General features: G+C 37.0%; 1 protein-coding gene across 1 annotated transcript in view; it reads left to right on the top strand.

The window, feature by feature from the left end:
* Window positions 1–20,325, top strand: part of DPH5 (diphthamide biosynthesis 5) — a 60,154-nt gene that overhangs the window by 4,034 nt on the left and 35,795 nt on the right. The window contains exons 2-3 of the mRNA XM_007936110.2: window positions 4,907–5,031; window positions 13,318–13,426. Coding sequence (XP_007934301.1) covers window positions 4,907–5,031; window positions 13,318–13,426 — 234 coding nt within the window. The remainder of the gene's footprint in view (window positions 1–4,906; window positions 5,032–13,317; window positions 13,427–20,325) is intronic.

Below are 20,325 nucleotides of genomic sequence, written 5' to 3'. Positions count from 1 at the left end.
TTGTTCTTGGGCTTCACTGAAGTAACTCATTTTTTCCTAACATACCTGTTTGTTCTTCCCTTATTTTTCTGGAATCCATCTCCTAGATACTAATGCCTTCTGTTTCCTTGCCTTCTAAGTATATTTGTGTGGATTAAGATAGGAAGGACAGAGAAGACCATAAAGGACTTTACACTGAGAAAAATGATGTCAGCAGCTAAGACATTTACTAAGTTTCCATCTGTCTTTAGCCCAAATCTGAGTATGACTACCCTCCAATCTTAGAAAATGGCCTGAAAGATGAGATGGCCTTGTTGTTCAAGGCTACCTCTATCTGGATATATTTTTGCTTGTCTTTAATTCCTTCTTTTACCTCTCCCTCAGTGTGTTGATCTGGGTTCTCTAGAGAAGCAAAACCAGTAAAGCTGGTGGTGGTTGTTGTTATTAAGTGCCGTCGAGTCGGACCCGAGTCATAGTGACCCCTCCTTGGGTTTCCGAGGCAGTATCACTATGGAAATAGATTGCCCAACCTTCCTTCTGAGGAGTGGCTGGTGGGTTTGAACCACCAGCCTTCTGGTTAGCAGTCAAGTGCCTTAGGCACTATGCTACCAGGGGTCTTTTATGTGTTGTTCACCACTGTCTCATAACATCACGCATAGAGCTTATTGTTGTTAGATGCTGTCAAGTTGGTTCTGATGCACAGTGACCCTATTTACAGCAGACAAAAACACTTTCCAGTGCTGTACCATCCTCACAATCTTTGTTATACTTGAGTTTATTGTTGCAGCCACGGTGTCAGTCCATCTAGTTGGGGGTCTTGCCCTTTAACACTGACCCTCTATTTTAGCAAGCATAATAACCTTCTCCAAGGACTGGTCCCTTCTGACAACATGACCAAAGTAGATGAGATGAAGTATGGCCATTCTTGCTTCTAAGGAGCATTCTGGCTGTACTTTATTTCATGGCAGATTTGTTTATTCTTCTGGTAGTTCATGGTGGTGTGTTCATTATTCTTTGCTGACACCATAATTAGACTGCATCTGACTTTCAGTCTTCTTTATTCACTATACAACTTTCACATGCTTATGAGGCAGTTGAAAGTACTTGGGTCAGGCACACCTTAATCTTCAAAGTGACATCTTTGCTCTTTTACACTTTAAAGTGATTTTTTGCAGCATTTTTGCTAAGGGCAATACATTGTTTGGTTTCTTGTCTGCTGCTTCCATAGGCATAGATTGTGCATCCAAGTAAAATGAAATCCTCAACTACGTAAACAGTTTCAGTGAAGCTTACAGACTAAGAAGAAGGACCTCATGATCTACTTCCAAAAAAATTTACCAGTGAAAACCTTATGAATAGCAGCGGAGCATTGCCTTTTATAGTGCTGGAAGATGAGTCCCTTAGTTTGGAAAGCACTCAAAATGCAACAGTAGAAGAGCTGCCTCCTCAAAGTAGAGTTGGCCTTAATGACGTAGATGGAGTAAATCTTTCGGGACCTTCATTTGCTGATAGGGCAAAACTCAAAATGAGAAGAAGCAGCTGCAGACATCCACTAGTCACTGGAATGTGAAATTATGAAGTATAAATCTATGAAAATAAGTTGTCAAAGAAAGAAGAAAAGAAAAGAAACAAAACAATAAAGATCAATGTCCTAGGCATTACCAAGCTAAAACGGACTGGTGTTGGCCATTTTGAATCAGACGTTCATATTGTCTACTATGCCAAGAATGACAAATTGAAAAGGAACAGTACCCCTTTCGTTGTCAAAAAGAACATTTCAAGATATAGCTGGAAGTACAACACTGACAGTAATAGAATAATATCTATATGCATATAAGGAAGACCAGTTAATAGGATGTTTAGTCAAATTTATGCCCCAACCACTAATGCCAAAAACCTAAACTACACTCACTGCCATTGAGTCGATTTCAACTCATAGCAATCCCAATTGAGTTTCCAAGGCTGTAATTATGGAAGTAGATTGCCTTATCTTCCTCCCAAGGAGTGGTTTGAACCAATGACCTTCTGTCTTACCCACTATGCCAGCAGAGCTCCTCACTAATGCCAAAAATAAAGAAATTAAAGACTTTTACCAACTTTTGCAGTCTGAAATTGACCAAACATGCAAGCAAGATGCATTGATAATTATTGGTGATTTGAATGCAAAAGTTAGAAACAAAGAAAAATGATCAGTATTTGGAAAATATGTTAGTGATAGAAATTACCCCAGAGGTGGCATGATAGAATTTTACAAGAATTTTACATTCAGTACAAATGTCTTTTTCAGTGACATAAAGAGTACTTGTGGACCTCACCAGGTGGAATACATAGAATCAACTAGGCTGTATCTGTGAAAAGAGACATGGAGGAACTCAGAATCAAATCAGAACAAGGCCAGAGGCTGACTGTGGAACAGACCATTAATTACTCATATAAAAGTCCAAGATGAAGTCAGAGAAAACTAAAACAAGTCCATGAGAGCCAAAGTACAACCTTGAGTATATCCCACCTGATTGTATGTGGGTGTATTGGTCACATGCTTTGGTTATATTGCGTTTCACTTCACCAACATCAACACCTGTCTCTTATCTATCCAGCAATTTTCCCTCCCTTCTCTGCTCTCCTATTCCTGGTAACCAACAAAATTTCCCTGTGTAAACCTTTCTGTGACTTTTTATAGTAATAGACTAATATATTTGTTCTTCTGCAATTGACTTATTTCACCCAGCATAATGTCCTCCAAGTTCATCCATGTTATGAGGTGATTCATGACTAATTCTTTGCTATTCTTTAATGTTGCATAGTATTCCATTATATGTGTGTACCTAGTTTGGTTATCCATTCCTCTTTTTATGGGCACTTAGGTTGCTTCCATCTCTTTGCTATTGTAAATAGTGCTGCAGTGAACATGGATATATATATATCTATTCATATCCCAGATCTCACCTCTTTAGGATATATTTATAGTAGTAGGGATGCATGATCAAATATTTCTATTTCCAAACTTTTTTAAGATAGTGCCATATGGTTTTCCACAGTGGTTGTACCATTTTACCGTCCTACCAGCAATGTATGAGAGATCCCATCTTTCCACAGCCTTACCAGCATTCATTGTTTTCTATCTTGTTGAACTTAGCTATTATTGCTGGGATGAGATGATATCTCATTATTGTTTTGATTTGCATCTCTCTAATGAGCTCTGGTGGCGTAGTGCTTAAGGCATTTGACTGCTAACCAGAAGGCTGGCGGTTCAAACCCACCAGCCACTCCTCAGAAGGAAGGTTGGGTAATCTACTTCCGTAGAGATACCGCCTCGGAAACCCAAGGAGGGGTCACTATGAGAGGGATTCGACTCCATGGCGGTGAGTTTGGTTTTTTTTGGAATGGCTAATGATTGCAAGCATTTCTTTATGTTTTTGTTGGCTGCTTGAATAGCTTCTTCTTGTTCCTTTTTTAAATTGTTGTAATTTGGGTGAAGGTTTACAGAGCAAATTTATTTTCCTTTCAACAATTCACATATAATTTATTTTGTGACATTGATTGCAGTCCCCATGATGTAACAGCATTCTTCCCACTTCTTCTTTGTGATTACCATTTCTATTTGTTCTTTCCTATCCCTTTCTGTTTCCCAAGCTTTTTCCCTGGGCAAATGCCACCCTTTGATCTTGTGTGGTTGATTTTCTAAGGCGTGCATACCTCTCTGGTACTACTGTTCACCTTATAGTCCTATATATCATTTAGCTGAAAGTTGAGCCACAAAGGTCAGTTTGGTTCCAGACCTGAAGTGTGTGTAAAGGCCATCATAGATTCACGGGTTATATCCCTCTTGAATTTAGAGTCCATCTCAAGAATAGGTTTAATGTATTGAACACTAATGACCAAAGACCAGATGAGTTGTGGAATAACATCCAGGACATCATATATGAAGAAAGCAGAAACTCTCATTACTTATTAGGAAATAATTATCAAAGTTGGAACTATAGACTTTATTTTTGGATGCATAATTATTTGTTCGCTTACTCATTTGTTTGATAGATATCAAACATTTGTTTGAGTATCAAATAATCTTCGACAGCAGTGATTGTAATTTTTAATGAATCAAACAAAATCAGTGTGTAAGAAATAGTTTTATTTAGGTATCCACTTTTTCTGTACTTAAATTGCAGATTACTCCACAGGAAATCAGTTATAAGATTCATGATCTTGCATAACTAGCACACTAGCTCACTCTCTCATTATATATATGATGCTGCTCCAGTTAAGTTTTGCCTGCTGGATTTTTTCTTTAGATTTGCGATTCAGGGGATTAATTTGCAAAGTAGTGTTTATGGAGATTTCATATGTATTTAGAATTCTTTGCCCCCCTGCAATTCTGCTTTTTTAGCAGGACCTAGGAATACACTTTTAAATTAGTCTTTCTTGGTATTATGCAAAAATGCCCAATGGTTCCTTAAACAACTAAATGTTAATTTTCTATTATTTTCCAATGAAGTTGGCTTTTGTTTTAGCAAGGTCCTATAGATTTTCCCATAGGAAATTTAATAAAACCCTGTCATATATGTCTACAGTTATTAAAATATGTTTATTCTGCATTATTTTGCTTCTGAATTAAGGTTCATACATATGTATTCTCTGTTCTTCTTACTGTGTTCTGCTTGGTCTGTTAGAAGTACATTTAGAAGTAAATTTAAAATGCAAACAGCCTCAGATGTTAAGAGGTCTGCCTTCTCTTGGGATATTAAGATAGCCCCAAAGACAGAGTTTAATTGCAACATGATATAGAGTACTAGCTCACTGATGAATTGTATTCAGTGATCTGTATTTGGAAGGTTGCCAAGATTTCCACCAGACCCAGACAAAGATTGTTTTTCTGTGTGTTGAAATGGTCACCTGCTGTCTCTTTTTGATACTGAACTTAAATCTCTAGGAGGAGTTTTACGGAAGAAAATTGATTCTCGCTGATAGAGAAGAAGTAGAACAAAAAGCAGATAATATTTTAAAGGATGCTGACCTCAGTGATGTTGCATTCCTTGTGGTTGGTGATCCCTTTGGGTAAGTCAAAGCATATTTGAGTTTTAATTCATTTACTTATTTTAATCAATGAAAATTAATCTGTTGCATTAAAAACGTTCTTTCACCTGCAAGATCCTGATAAAAGACTTTTTTTACCTAGAACCTGTCTAAACCTTCATAGTTTAAATGTTCTTTTATCTTTGCAATTAATGAAGAAAATCTGCTTGCTAAAGAAATTATCACTTATGTATCACCACATGAGTTATCAAGTATAGACTCTAAAGTTTGTAACATTGTTTCTGCTATTCTTTTAGAAGGTCACTTAGGGCATCAAATGACTTAAGTAGTATATCATTATTAAATAGGTTATTATCAAAAGTCATACCTTCCGTGTACTACATATAATTGTGAGCATATTCTGCTTCCTTTATCCTAGGCTTTTTCTTTCTCACTTTTTAAATATGTAGTATCTGGCAATACTGCCTTGAATTTATCTGTTTATTAAGCCTCTGATTTTGATTTCTTATGTCCATTGGGAGCTCTGGTCTTCCTCATTACCAAAAAGATAGGCTTCTACTTGTCCAGTCAAGCATCATCAATCTCTAATGTCAAGTCAAACAGAATAGTTCTTTGTCTCCAGCTGGTGACTCAAGATTTATGTCACAAATTTAAGAAACATAAGGACAATTAAATCACTGTAAGCTTACCACCAAGGATGTTTTCTCAAAAGAATGAAGATACATATATATGTGTCTGGTAAGAGAAAGTAATTTATATCAATAGAAGGAGTCAAAAATTGTGAATCATTGTTGTGAATCATTATACTTGGTTGCAAATGACATTTGATAATCACACATTTTTAAATATTTTAATAATTTGTGGTAGCCTCTGACATTGTTTTTTATAAAAGTGAGACTTCCTCAAATTAGCAGTACCTACTTTCTTTTTTTTAGCCATAAGATAGTAACATAAAATAAGGGCAAATGAAAAATCATTAATAGAAATGTCTTGGGTCTCTGGTAGGGTTTTCTCATTATTGCACTGATTCATTGAACTAAAGTCCATGGTTTCTACAGTGACACCTTCTCTGACCAAACTTCCCAACTTGATGGTTCTTGTAGATACCTAGATAAGAAATCTCAGATCACTTTTGACTTTCCTGGTATCCAATGAGTAACAAAGTCTAAAAACCATCTCTGGTGGTGTAGTGCCTATGGCATTTGACTGCTAACTAGAAGGCTGGCGGTTCAAACCCATCAGCCACTCCTTGGAAGGAAGACTGGGCAATCTACTTCTCTAGAGATACTGCCTCAGAAACCCAAAGAAGGGTTGCTATGAATCGGGACCAACTTGACAGCAGTAAGTGTGGTTTTTGGTTTATGCCAAAGAATGGTTTGCGGATCATTACCAGTTCATGTTGAGATAGGTTCAAAATTGAGAGTAAACACTTACAAACTTCTAGCATTTTTAAAGAGTAATTTTATGTCTGTTGAATCTAGTAGTAAGAAATTGGGGGTTTATTTTATATTATTTTGTATTTTATTTTTCTAATAATTCATTTGTATTGCATTTTCCAAAACTATTGTTCTATTGCAATTTAGAACTTAAAAAAAATATTATCCTTTCATCACAGATAATTTGAGAAGCACTGTTACAGACTTTTGTTTTGCCAAGTTTTTTTTATATTCTTTCCGTCTTTTTATATTCTTTGCCACCATTCTACCTAATTCAAGCTCTTGTTGTACAACTGGTCTAATAGAGTAGTATTTTGCCTGGTCCACGTACAGACTCTTAACTCATTACCTATGCTGTGGTCAAATTCATACTTGTAAACCCACAATTTGAAACTCTCATTTGGGTTCACAAAAGAGAACTGTTACCTCCATTATTGACCAGATATTAAAAACACTGACCAACTTACCCTTCCACCTTATGCCCTATCACTGCTGTGCTAACTCTTACCATTCTGTTTGCTGGATTATGATCATCAGGCTTTGTCACCTTTCAGCTTTATTTAAACTATTTCTTTTATCTGTAATGCTCTTTCTCTACCCTGTCAGAACCCTACTCATCTTTCAAAGCCCAGCTCACACATCTCATTCTCCATGATTTACTCCCTAATTACCTCAATCAGAAGTTATGCCCTCCCTTTAACTGATGATGAGTATCATTCATAATATTTTTTATATAGTGCCTCACAACTACTTTTTTATAAATATATGGATGTACTCTTCCTCTAGATTTGTGTACCCCTGACATTTCTGTCACCTTAGTGTCCTTTGCAAAACTTGGAGTATGGTAGATACTAATTTAATATAAAGAATTGTTGAGTACTTTGCCTAAGGTTACAAAGAAAGAAAGACTAGGCATATCTTGGACTGATATTTATCCATTTAACAAATGTCTTTTGTATACGTTTCTCATTTAGGCAGTCCTGTATGCTGGGTATACACTGGATGATAAAACATGGGTTTCAGTTTATTGGGGAAAGCTGTCATTAGACAAAGGAAAAAATACTAAATTTTGATAAGTGTGTAAATGAAAAAAAATACAGAGAATAACAAGAAGAGACTTATTTATACAGTCATAGGGAAAAGACATTCCGTGGAGGTGACATTTTAGCTGGTATCTGAAGAATGAAGAGGAATATCAGGAGAGAAGAGCAGAGGGAATTGGAGGAATGTTTTTGAGGAACTGAAAGGCCAGGGTTCCTGGAGCATAATGAATGAGGGCGAGAAGAGCATGAGAAAAAGTTGTAGAAGTGGGCGGAAGCCAGACCACATAGGGACTTGGAAGGAATAGGGATTTTATTTCAAGTACAGTAATAAACCTAGAGAATCTTAAGCTGGAAATAATCACAATTGGATTCTTTCTTTGATATTTTGAAAACATCACTCTAAATGCATGGATGAATGGATTTTAAGGAGGCAAGAATGGCTGTAGTGGAAGAGAGAGAAAATCAGGTTGGGGTATATTTATCTGCCTTAGTGATACAAACCACACTCAGCTGCTAACTGAAAGGCTGGCAGTTAATCCGTCTAGAGGCACATCAGAAACAAGGCCTGGCAATCTGCTTCTGAAAATTTAGGTATTGAAAATCCTGGGGAGTACAGTTCTACTCTGGTACACAGGGGATGATGGATTTAGGAGGGAGAAATGCCAGGATGGATGTAGTAGATGAGTGAAAGGAAAGTACATTTAGCTTCCCAGATTCTAGCTTTAGTAACTGAGTAATTGATGATGCCACTTATTTAAATGATGAAAACCAACAGGGAACAGAATTAGGAAAAATAAGAATTGGTTCTGGAAAAAGTTTAAGTTGTAGATGTCAGGTAGGCAGTTAGATAATTGCTTCTGTAGCTCAAGGGAGCCTTATCCTAGGGTATGGCTTTGGTAATCATCAGTATATAGTTGGTATTTAAAGCCAGAAGAACAGAGGGAATCACCTTAGGAGAGAAGATGGGTGAGAGAAAAAGACATAGCAAAAAGCTCCAGCATTTATTTCATGGTCTATCTAGTATAGGAGGATGAGCCAGAAGAGGAGGAAAACCAAGAAAGTATTTTGTCACTGAAGCCAGGAGAAGAGAATAATGGACTTAATCAGTAGTGACTTGATAGAAGAGTTGGTACTCAAGCTGGGTCTAGATAAGGGTCCAGTAGTTGGGAATTGTGGAGTGGATGAGGAGTAAAATAATAGATTGTTTAGGATGACACTTCTTCCATGAATCCTCCTTTATTTTATTTAGGAGTAAGTACGTTATTTTTGAACTCTTTCTCTGACAAAGGACAATTAATTTGTTCTTTGTCAGTGACTGGTCATGTATAACCTGGCATTCAGACTCACATTTAAGTAATATTTACTGTATGTAGTTATTTTTATTTACTTGCAGGATTGCTGTCAGGATGTAGTAGTTGGAGACTGGGTAGTAAGGAATATGTAACTTTAATTGGGTCTTGAAGAATTACAGTTTGAGTAGACTAGATGGATAATCCAGGAAGGAACTGTGGAATGCAACAAAGCATGCACATTCTTCCTTATATAGAACAAGGAAAAAAATAAGTCTTTTTTTTTTCATTGTAAGCCCTTTTCTACAATTTTGAATGAAAATTTAAGAAAAGCAGAAAAAATTATTTAATAGTCTCAGTCTTAATTTTCTTGAGGTAGGTAATTAAAAGTCATAACTAGTTGATGTAGTTCTCATCTTTGCCCTTTAATCCAATTATTGAAAAGGATGTTGAAGTTGATCACATAATGAAAATTACTCTAAAAAAATACTACATCAATAGATCTGACTCAGGCATGAGAGAGAGAGAGCAGTCTCAAGCATTCAACTCCAGATGGAGGAGTTGAACAAGGTCTTTATTAAACATACTTGTTTTAACAATGGTTATATTTGTTATTACATTCTGTGTTTGAATATATTCTTAACGATATATATTTTATATTAAATGAGCACATAATTTTTTATCAGTATATTATATGCCTTTTGCTCCAGTAGCACACACGTGAAAAATGTATGATTATTCACCTATCTCCTGTGCCTTAATGCAGGCCATTTGATTGCTTCTATTCCATATATTGTGCATTTGAACACTACTTGGCATCTACTAACTGTCAAATAAATGTCAGCCATTATTATCATTAGTCCTTTTTTTCCCTCTAGTATAAATAAAACTGCCAAGTAAAGATTAATGTATATGATCCTTTTCCCTTTTTTCCTTCTTATTCATCCCCACATTTTTCATTGTTTCCTTAGTTAGATTCTTCAAAATAAGTTTATGAGATCAAAAAAATGAAAGGTTGTGGATGTAGTCATTTTCTAGCTCTTAAAGCATATTGTCAAATTACTTTTCAACAGGATTGTACCAATTTACAGTGCTCTCATTAGTTAATGAGAACATCACCTCACCATGTAGTTGCAAGGATTGGTGAATATTTAGAACATCAGCCATACGTGTGTCAAATTGTAGTACTATACCCACAACCTAATATTATTATAAAATAAAGTTTAAATAAACACGCCAAGTCTTGTATGTTTTAGTAGGTCATCTTTATGTACTTTATTAATTCTCTTCTGAAATTTCATTTAAAGTAATTTCCAGTAACACATTTTTAAGAGATTTCTTACTATTTCTCAGCATGTGGCTTTACCAAAGTCATATGTATATGTGTACAAACACACTCATACACACATACATAAATACGCATTTCCCAGTCACCATAAATGAAGCATTTTCATAAGCTGTAGACTGGAAGGAGTGTTCAATATAATAGTTTAAGCCCCTCTTTCAAACCAGTGTTTTCTTTTTAATGAAACAATATGATGTAGATAATCATGATAAAAAATCAATTTTATTACTTTTTTTTTTTAATTGTTGAAATCTGAGGGATTTATTTAAATCACATTTATGGCAGTTTCACAAAATTTAATCACATTGCCAAGTCATTGAATCTTAATAGTATACCAACCACATCTGGTCATTTTAAATGAACTTGTGATAGAGATAATTTTAAACCAATTTTTCTTTCTGTCCATCTATTTAAACAACTCAGCAGATGACTCGTTTAGTTTTCCTTATTCTCAAGTTAAGTAGTAAAATTCTGTTGAAGGTGGTATTAAAAACATTCTTTACAACTGGCATTCATACCCTTTTTTAAATAAAATTAATGCTTTTTTTTCATACTAGTTTTTATTTTATGTGTGTGATTAGAAACAGGCTTCCCTGGTGAGCGCTTGTTAATCTGTGTCTGCCTGCCTCATGGGGTGAAAGCCCTTGATCTTCCTACTTGGTATGCATTGACCAGTTGACAGGTTCTGCTTGTTTATGTGTAGTTTCTCAAACATGCTAATGTTTCATTCCCCAGTAGGGCTGGGAGTTTTTATCAAGAGGGAAAAAGTCCTTTTAATAATGTGTACAGTAAGTCTTGAGTTAAGAGCATCTGATTAATGGACAACTTATCCTTAAGAACAAACTGCTCTAAAGCTTATTATATTAAAAGTTTAAGTCAAATAAAATGGTCTGTGATAATGAGCACATGCATAACTTTGTGACACACATGAAGCATTGTACAGCTTCAGTTCATCAAATTCAGGAAGGAGAATGACATCCACTTCATCAGATCACATTGCTGTTAACACCCTGGTAGGTATGAAACTCTGTTTGGCTTAAATTTTCCTCTTATTTACTCTTGTAGTTATGCCTACAAAAAATAAATCTAAGGCAAGTGCTAGTGAAGTATCAAAAAAAAAAAAAAAAGGAAAACAATCATGATTGAAAATAAAGTGTGAATAATAAAGCAGTCAGAAAGAGGTGAAACACCATCGGTCATTGGAAAAGGATTACACTACAGTCAGTCAATTTAAAGGATAAAATGAGGATAATGGTACATTTGGAAGGCTGTATCCCAGTGAAAGCTACAAATATTACTAAGGAACACAGTGATTTAATTATCGAAATGGAAAGTCTATTGATAATTTGGTCAGACTATTAAAATCAGTGTAATATGCTTTTTAGCTTTACATTAGTGTTCTGACTTAACCTTCAAATTGAACTTAAAGGAAGATTTAAGAATAGATCTAATTTGTAACCTGAAGACTGCCTGTAATTCTAAATTGATCTAGGGTTATATTTCATAGTATTCATATTTATATTTACAGATATTCTCTCTCTACCTCAATCTACTTAATTATAGCCGTTTAGATTTATCTAAAACAAACTTACTGCCACTGAGGCAATTCCAACTCATAGTGACTCCTCCATGGGTTTCTGAGGCAGTATCTCTACAGAAGTAGATTGCCCAGTCTTCCTTCTGAGAAGTGACTGGTTAGCAGTCAGATGTATTATGCCACCAGAACTCCTAAGGAAAGGCGGCAGGCAGAATATGTGCTTTCATATAATATGTGCGTGCATATCTATATATACTAATCACCAGATTGAAAAGTTGTGAAGGAAATGACTGTTAGACAAACGTAAAATCCATCTAGGATTGTATTGGATAGAACTCTAATATAAAGACTGAAAACCTGACAGGCTGTAAAAATGTTCTATATGTTCTGCCTTACTGTATTTCAGAAGAAAGCCTTTAAAATAGAGCAGAAATACAGGAGTAGGTCTAGGTAGGAAACAGTTTAGAATTCTACAGCATTTCTTCTCAGAGGGACCTCTGGGTTCCCTAAGACCCTTTCACCAGGTACAGGACATAAAAACTATCTATATAACAAGAAATGTTACATGTCTTCCTATTATTATCTTATGAGTATTATACTGTAAAGTTTCCAGGGATTGTATGATATGTTATTGTAACAGATTAAATATAGCACAGAATAGAGTTCAGATGTATTCTATAAAGCCAGACATTAAAGATACTTGTAAAACTGTAAAACACTCAGTCCTCACTCATTGACATGGTTAAGTTCCAAAGACCAGGACATTATATGAAAACTCATGTTATGTGAAAATGGAGGATGACCACATCAGAAGACAAAATGGAGGATGACTACATCATGACAGAATTTCAAAATTACATCATTACATTAACTGCAAAATTTCATCATTATATAACTGCCAAACCACTGAGAATCAGCCCAGCCAAGTTAGCACATAACTTTAATCATCACAGCCAGTGTCACTCTCACCTTGCAGCTCAGTGTTCATTATTGCCAGACATACATCATTAATGCACAAAATTGTTGGATAGTAGATTTTTTACTATTGTCATAAATGTGAAATGTTGGATAACGAGATAGTTGATAAGTGAGGAGAAGTTGTACTCCTCTCACTAAGGTTTTTTGTTTTGAAAAATGTAGTTACTTTTCGTTAAAAAAAGTTATTTGTGTTAATACATTTCTTTTTAAATTTTTAAGAAATTTCTTGGTTTTAATATAGAATCCAGTAAGTATCAATAGATATAACCCACATAAACAAAAGCTTTTGTGGTTACTCAGTAATGTTAAGAGTTTAAAGGGGCCTTGAGACCAAAAAGTGTGAGAACTGATGCTCGAGTTCAGTTGATGAATTTTATTCTACAGATGTCATTTACAGGTATTAACAGGAAGAAAGAACAAGTGAAACTTCCTTTTCAGTAGCTGCCAAGGCTACTTTAATACTGTTAAGCTGGAATTTAACACTGTGAAGGGCATATGTAGGCTTAAATTTTTCTCACCAAAAGCCCAGATGAAAGTCTTGTGCAGGTGCCTAGCAGAATTTAAGAGCAGAGCTCTTGACACTTTGATTGACTTGAACTCATAAAATATTGTAGCTTTACTGTCTTAAAAACTCATAATCTTGGTTACTTTAATCTAACCTGGTCTTTTCTCACCACAGGGCTACAACACACAGCGATCTTGTTCTGAGGGCAGCGAAGAGAGGGATCCCTTACCGAGTTATTCACAATGCCTCCATAATGAATGCTGTAGGATGCTGTGGTTTACAGGTAGCACTACAAACACAATTTTTTAATAAAACTAAGCAAAAATGTTTTGTATTTCTCTAAGTTGCAAGTAGATTGTATTTTGTCCATTTTAAGATACATTATTATTTTCTACTATACTAAGCAGTGTAGTAGATATACTTTTTTAATGTGAAGTTTTCCTGTTACTTGTGTTTTTTTATTTCATAAGACTAGACCATTTATATAGAGCTAGAGAAAGATTTTAATCTTATATCCAACTAGTACATAAATTAGAAGGAACATAGAAGCTAGTTAAATATTTCTAAAACCCTTTTGCATTTTCCCAAATGATTTACTGAGCATTGTTGAGGCCCATGTTTTCCCACACAGCATTGTTTTTGTGCTGTTAAGAATGTTGTGATGCCACATTTCAGAATCTAAAAAATGCTAAGAGCCAGTGATGTTAGGCCTGTAAGTCACTTTTACAATTATTGATATGTCTCACTTTCAAACTCACTGCCGTCGAGTCAGATCCCACCCATAGGGACCCCTCCTTGGGTTTCTGAGGTGGTATCATATGGGAATAGATTGCCCAACCTTCCTTCCAAGGAGTGGCTGGTGGGTTTGAACTACCAACTTTCTGGTTAGCAGTCAGATTCCTTAGGCACTACCAGAACTCTCTATTGATATGTAAATCTAGTAATTTTGCGACTCCAACAGTCTTGATTGTGAAGGACTGAAAGAGTGACCCCTCAACTGTTTCCAAGATATTCTTCCAAGCTACTGACATTCATTTTCCAAGTTTTATGTTTGCTTTCTAACGTTTACACATGCAAAATCCATGACAACTAGACTGCTGCTTGGCCCACAGTGGTTTTAAGACATACCTTGATTTTAGGTATGTTACAGTAGGAAGACGTACATTTTGTTGTTGCTTGGTACCGTTGAGTCAGTTCCAACTCATAGCAACCCCAAGTACAACAGAACAAAACGCTTCCCAGTCCTGCTCCATCCTCACAAACATTGTTATGCTTGAGCACGTCAGTCCAGCCACTGTGTCAGTCCATCTTGTTGAAGGTCGTCTCCTTTTTCACTAACCCTCTACCCTACCCAGCATGATATCCTTCTCTAGGGACTGATCCCTTCTGACAATATGACCAAAATATGAGATGAAGTCTGGCCATTCTTGCTTCCAGAGAGCATTCTGACTGTACTTTCTCTAAGATACATTTGTTCGTTCTTCTAGGAGACCATGGTATTTTAAGTATTCTTCACCAACACAATTCAAAAGCATTAAATCTGTGATTATCATTATTCATTGTCCAGCTCTCATATGCATATAAGCTGTTTAAAATACCATGACATGGGTTAGGTGCAGCTTAGTCTTCAGAGTGACATCCTGGTTCTCAAAATACTTTAAAGAGGTCTTATATTAGCATATTTGCCCAATGTACTATGTTATTTGATTTCTTGATTGCTGCTTCCGTGGATGTTGATTGTGAATCCAAGTAAAATGAAATCCTGGACAACTTCAGTCTTTCTCCATTTATCAAGATGTTGCTTATTGGTCCAGTGGTGAGGATTTTTGTTTTCTTGATGTTGAGGTATAATCCATACTGAAGGCTGTAGTCTTTGATCTTCATCAGTAAGTGCTTCAAGTCTTACTCGTTTTCAGCAAGGAAGGTTGTGTCATCTGCATATCCCAGGTTGTTAAAGACTTCCTCTGATCCTCATGCCACGTTCTTCTTCATGTAATCTGTCTACTCTGATTATTTGCTCAGCAAATAGATTGTATAAGTGTGGTGAAAAGATACAACAATGATGCACACATTTCCTGATTTTAAACCATGTGTTGTTGTTGTTGTTGTTATTTGCTGTCGAGTCGGCCTGACTCATAGTGACCCCTCCTTGGGTTTCCGAGGCAGTATCACTACAGAAGTAGGATTGCCCAACCTTCCTTCCGAGGAGTGGCTGGTGGGTGTGAACCGCCAGCCTTCTGGTTAGCAGTCAAGTGCCTTAGGCACTAAGCTACCAGAGCTCCCGTTAAAGCATGTAGTATCCCTTTTTCTTGTACAAATGACTGCCTTTTGGTCTATGTAAAGGTTCCTCATGAGCACAATTAAGTGTTCCTCATGAGGACAATTAAGTGTTCTGGAATTCCCATTCTTTGCAGTGTTATCCATAATTTATTATAATCCATGCAGTTGAATGCCTTTGTATAGTCAATAAAACACAAGTAAACATCTTTCTGGTATTCTTTGCTTTCAGCCAGATCCATCTGACATCAGCAGTGATATCCCTCATTCCATAACTTCTTATGAATCCAGCTTGAATTTCTGGCATTTCCCTGTCAATATACCGCTGCAACCTTTTTTGAATTCTCTTCAGCAAAATTTCATTTGCATGTGATATTAATGATATGGTTCGATAATTTCTGCTTTCTGATGGTCACCTTTCTATGAAATGGGCACAAATATCAATCTCTTCAGTGAGTTGGTCAATTTGTCTTACAAATTTCTTGGCATAGATGAGTAAGCACCTCCAGTGCTTAAACTTGTTGGAACATCTCAATGGGTATTCCATAAATTCTTGGAGCCTTGTTTTTTGCCAATTCCTCAGTGAAGCTTGCACTTCTTTCTTCAATAGACATTGGTTCTTGATCATATATACCCTCCTGAAATAGCTGAACATCAGCCAGTTCTTTCAGGTACAGTGACTCTGTGTATTCTTTCCATCTTCTTTTGGTGCTTCCTGCATGATTCAATATCTTGCTGTTAGAATGCTTCAATATTGCAACTTGAAGCTTGCATTTTTCTTCAGTTCTTTTAGCTTGAGCAATGCCTTCCCCTTTGATTTTCTATCTCCAGGTCTTTGTACATTTCTTTATAATATTTCATTTTGTCATCTTGAGCTGCCATTTGAAATCTTATATTCAGTTCTTTTGTGTCATCATTTCTTCCATTCACTTTAGTTACTCTCCTTTCAAAAACAAGTTTCAGAGTTTCTTCTGACATCCATTTTGGTCTTTTCTTCCTTTCCTGTCTTTTAAGTGACCTTTTTATTTCTTCGTGTATGATATCCTTGTTATCCTACAACTTGTCTGGTCTTTGGTCATTGGTGTTCAATGCTCCAAGTCTGTTCTTCAAATGGTCTCTAAATTCAGGGTGGATATACTTAGCACCACTCATCTGTCAGTTTGTTGTACTGTGGTGGCTTGTGTGTTGCTGTGAGGCTGGAGGCTGTGCTACCAATATTTCAAATACCAGCAGGGTCATCCATGGTGTACAGGTTTTAGCGGAGCTTCCAGACTAAGACAGACTTGGATGAAAGAAGGGGCCATCAACTTCTCAAAGAATTGGCCAGGAAAAACCTTATGAATAGCAGTGAAACACTCTGATATATTACTGGAAAACTTTATGAATAGTCCTGAAACATTGTCCAGTATAGTACCAGGAGAGGAGACCCTCAGATCAGAAGGCACTTAAAATGCGACTGGGGAAGAGTTGCCTCTTAAAAGCATTGTTGATCTTGATGAATGGATGGAGTAAAACTTTAAGGACCTCCATTTGCCAATGTGGCATGATGCAAAATGGGAAGAATCAGCTGCAAACATCCAGCTGGTTTTGGCTATTTTGAATCAGACAACCATATGATATACTATGCTGGGAATGACAAATTGAAGAGGAATGGTGTGGTGTTCAATGTTACAAAGACTGTTACAAGATCTATCCTGAAGTACAATGCTGCCAGTGATGGTATAATATCCATATGCCTACAAGGAAGACCAGTTAATACGACTGTTATTCAAATTTACTCACCAACTACCAAGGACAATGATGAGGAAATTGAAGATTTTTACTAACTTCTGCAGCCTGAAATTGACCAAACATGCAATCGAGATGTGTTGATTATCACTGGTGATTGAAATGCAGAAGCTGGAAAGAAGGAAGAATCACAAGTAGTTGGAAAATAGGACCTTGGTGATAGAAATGACACTGGAGATTGCATGATAGAATTTTGCAATGACTTATTCATTGCAAATACATTTTTTCAACAACATAAATGGCAGTTATACATGGGGATTTTGCCAGATGGAATACACAGGAATCAGTTCAACTATATCTCTGGCAAGAAGGGATGGAGAAGCTCAATATCTTCAGCCAAAACAAAGCCAGGAGCTGACTGTGGAACAGACCATCAACTGCTGGGGACAATTAAAACAAGTCCACAAGAGCCAAAATAAGACCTTGATTATATCCCACTTGAATTTAGAGATCATCTAAGGAATAGATTTGATGCACTGGACACCAGTGACCAAAAACCAGATGAATTGAGGGATGACATCAAGGACATCATCCATGAAGAAAGCAAAAGGTCATTTAAAAGATGGGAAAGGAAGAAAAGACCAAAATGGATGTCACAAGAGGTTCTGAAACTTGCTTTTGAAGGGAGAGTAGCTAAACAAATGGAAGAAATGTGTTCTGGATACCTAGTGCCGCTCTGATAAGAATATACCACAAGTGAGATGGCCTTAACAAACAGGAGGTTATTCTCTCGCAGTTCAGGAGGCTAGAAGTCTGAGTTCAAAGTGCCAGGCACTAGGGTCTGTATGAAAGCCCCTCGACCGTGGGCTTCAGCTCTGCCTCTTGCTCCCGGCTCATTGAAGCTAGAGGCATTTCTTCACTCAGACAGATGCTGGCAGCTGAGGCTACCCAGCCCAAGGTCGACAAATAAAACAGCATAGTCCCGATGTTACCAAACCACATGGCAGGCCATTAATTCAAGTCCATTGTAAGTCCCAATGTTGGCAGAGCATGGCAGGCTGCTGAACAATGACATGACTTCATGCAGGGCCCAAGTTTGCCATATGCTAGAAACCATTCCCAAAGCTGCTTCTTATATATGGCAAGCAGACCACATACCCAAAGCAGCTACTCAGCTGCTTGTGGTAGATCCCACCATGGATTGATTGCCAGTCTCATCATGGGGAATAACTACCACCAGCTGCCTAGCCACTCAACCAGGCCCAGCCAAGTTTACACACAAACATAACCACAACAAAATGGCAAAATAAAAGAGTTGAGCAGAAGATTTCAAAGAGCAGCTTGAGAAGACAAAGCAAATTACTATAATGAAATGTGCGAAGACCTGGAGTTAGAAAACCAATAGGGAAGAACACACTCGGCATTTCTCAAGCTGAAAGAACTGAAGAGAAAATTCAAGCCTTGAGTTGGCAGTATTGAAAGATTCTATGGACAAAATATTGAATGATGCAGGAATCATCAGAAGAAGATGGAAGTAATACACAGAGTCACTATACCAAAAAGAATTGGTCAGTGTTCATCCATTTCAGAAGGTGGCATATGATCAAGAAGCAATGATATTGAAGTAAGAATTTGAAGCTGCACTGAAGGAATTGGAAGAACAAGCCTCCAGGAATTGACGGAATAGCCATTGAGATGTTTCAACAAACAGATATTGTGCTCATATATGCCAAAATATTTGGAAGACCTGGCCAACTGACTGGAAGAGATCCATATTTGTACCCATTCCAAAGAAAGGTTATTCCACAGAATGTGGAAATTATTGAACCATATCATTAGTATCACACACAAGTAAAATCTTGCTTAAGATAATTCAAGTACTGTTGTAGCAGTTTATTGACCAGTAACTTGCAGACATGTAGGCTGGATTCACAGGAGAATGTGGAATGGAGGCTATCATTGCTGATGTCAGCTGGATCTTGGCTCAGAACAAGGAATACCAAAAAGATGTTTACTTTTATTTTATTGACTATGCAAATGCATTAGACTGTGTGGATCATAGCAAATTATGGATAACATTGAGAAGAATGGGAATTCCAGAACACTTAAGTTTGCTCATGGGGAACCTGTACATAGACCAGGAGACTGTCATTTGAACAAAACAGGGGGATATAGTGCATGGTGTAAAATCAGGAAGAGAGTGTATTAGGGTTGTATCTTTCCTCATACTTGTTCAATCTGTATGCTAAGCAAATGATCTGAGAAGCTGGACTATGTGAAGAAGAATGCAGCATCAGGATTGGAGGGAGAGTCATTAACAACCTGCAGTATGCAGATGTCCAGGACAGAGCGAGCAAGTGGTAGAGGGATCCAGTTAAGGGGAGGGACTGAGGCCCCAACCCCAAGCAGCAGGAAAAGTGGAAAGGAAAGGAAAGCCAGGACGTCCAGGACAGAGCAAGCAAGTGGCAGGGATCCAGGTAAGGGGAGGGTGGAGAGGTTTCGAAGGGAGACAAACTTGTCTGTTGATTTGTCGTGCTCTGGTGGCATGTTGTTGTGAGGCCTGAGGCTGTGCCACTGGTATTTTAAATGCCAGCGGGGTTGCACATGGTTCACAGGTTTCAACGTGGTTTGCAGACTGAGACAGACTAGGAAGAAGGAAGAGGCCATCCACTTCTCAAAGAATTGACTAGGGAAAACCTTATGAATAGCAGAGAAACACTGTCTGTTATATTACTAGGCAATTATATGAATAGCCCAGAAACACTGTCTGATACAGTACAGGAAGACGAGGCACTTAGGGCAGAAGGTGCTCAAAATACTACTGGGAAAGAGCTGCATCATCAGAGTAGAAACAACCTTACTGATATGGATAAAGTAAAGCTTTCAGGACCTCCATTTGCTGAGGTGACACGACTCAAATTGAGGAGAAACAGCTCCAAACATCCATTAATAATTGGAACATAGAATGTATGAAGTATGAATCTAGGATAATTGGAGTTGTCAAAAATAAAATGGAATGCATAAAGATTGATATCCTAGGCATTAGTGAGCTGAAATGGACTGGTTTTGGCCATTTTGAACCAGACAACCATATGATCTACTATGCCAGGAATGACAGTTTGAAGAGGAATGGCATGGCATTCATCATCACAAAGATTATTTCAAGATCTGCCCTAA

The sequence above is a fragment of the Orycteropus afer genome, unplaced genomic scaffold, assembly GCF_000298275.1.
Source record: "Orycteropus afer afer isolate SDZICR_OR568_19922 unplaced genomic scaffold, OryAfe1.0 scaffold00033, whole genome shotgun sequence".
In the NCBI taxonomy this organism is placed as follows: Eukaryota; Metazoa; Chordata; class Mammalia; order Tubulidentata; family Orycteropodidae; genus Orycteropus; species Orycteropus afer.
This window is presented reverse-complemented; position numbering and strand designations above follow the sequence as displayed.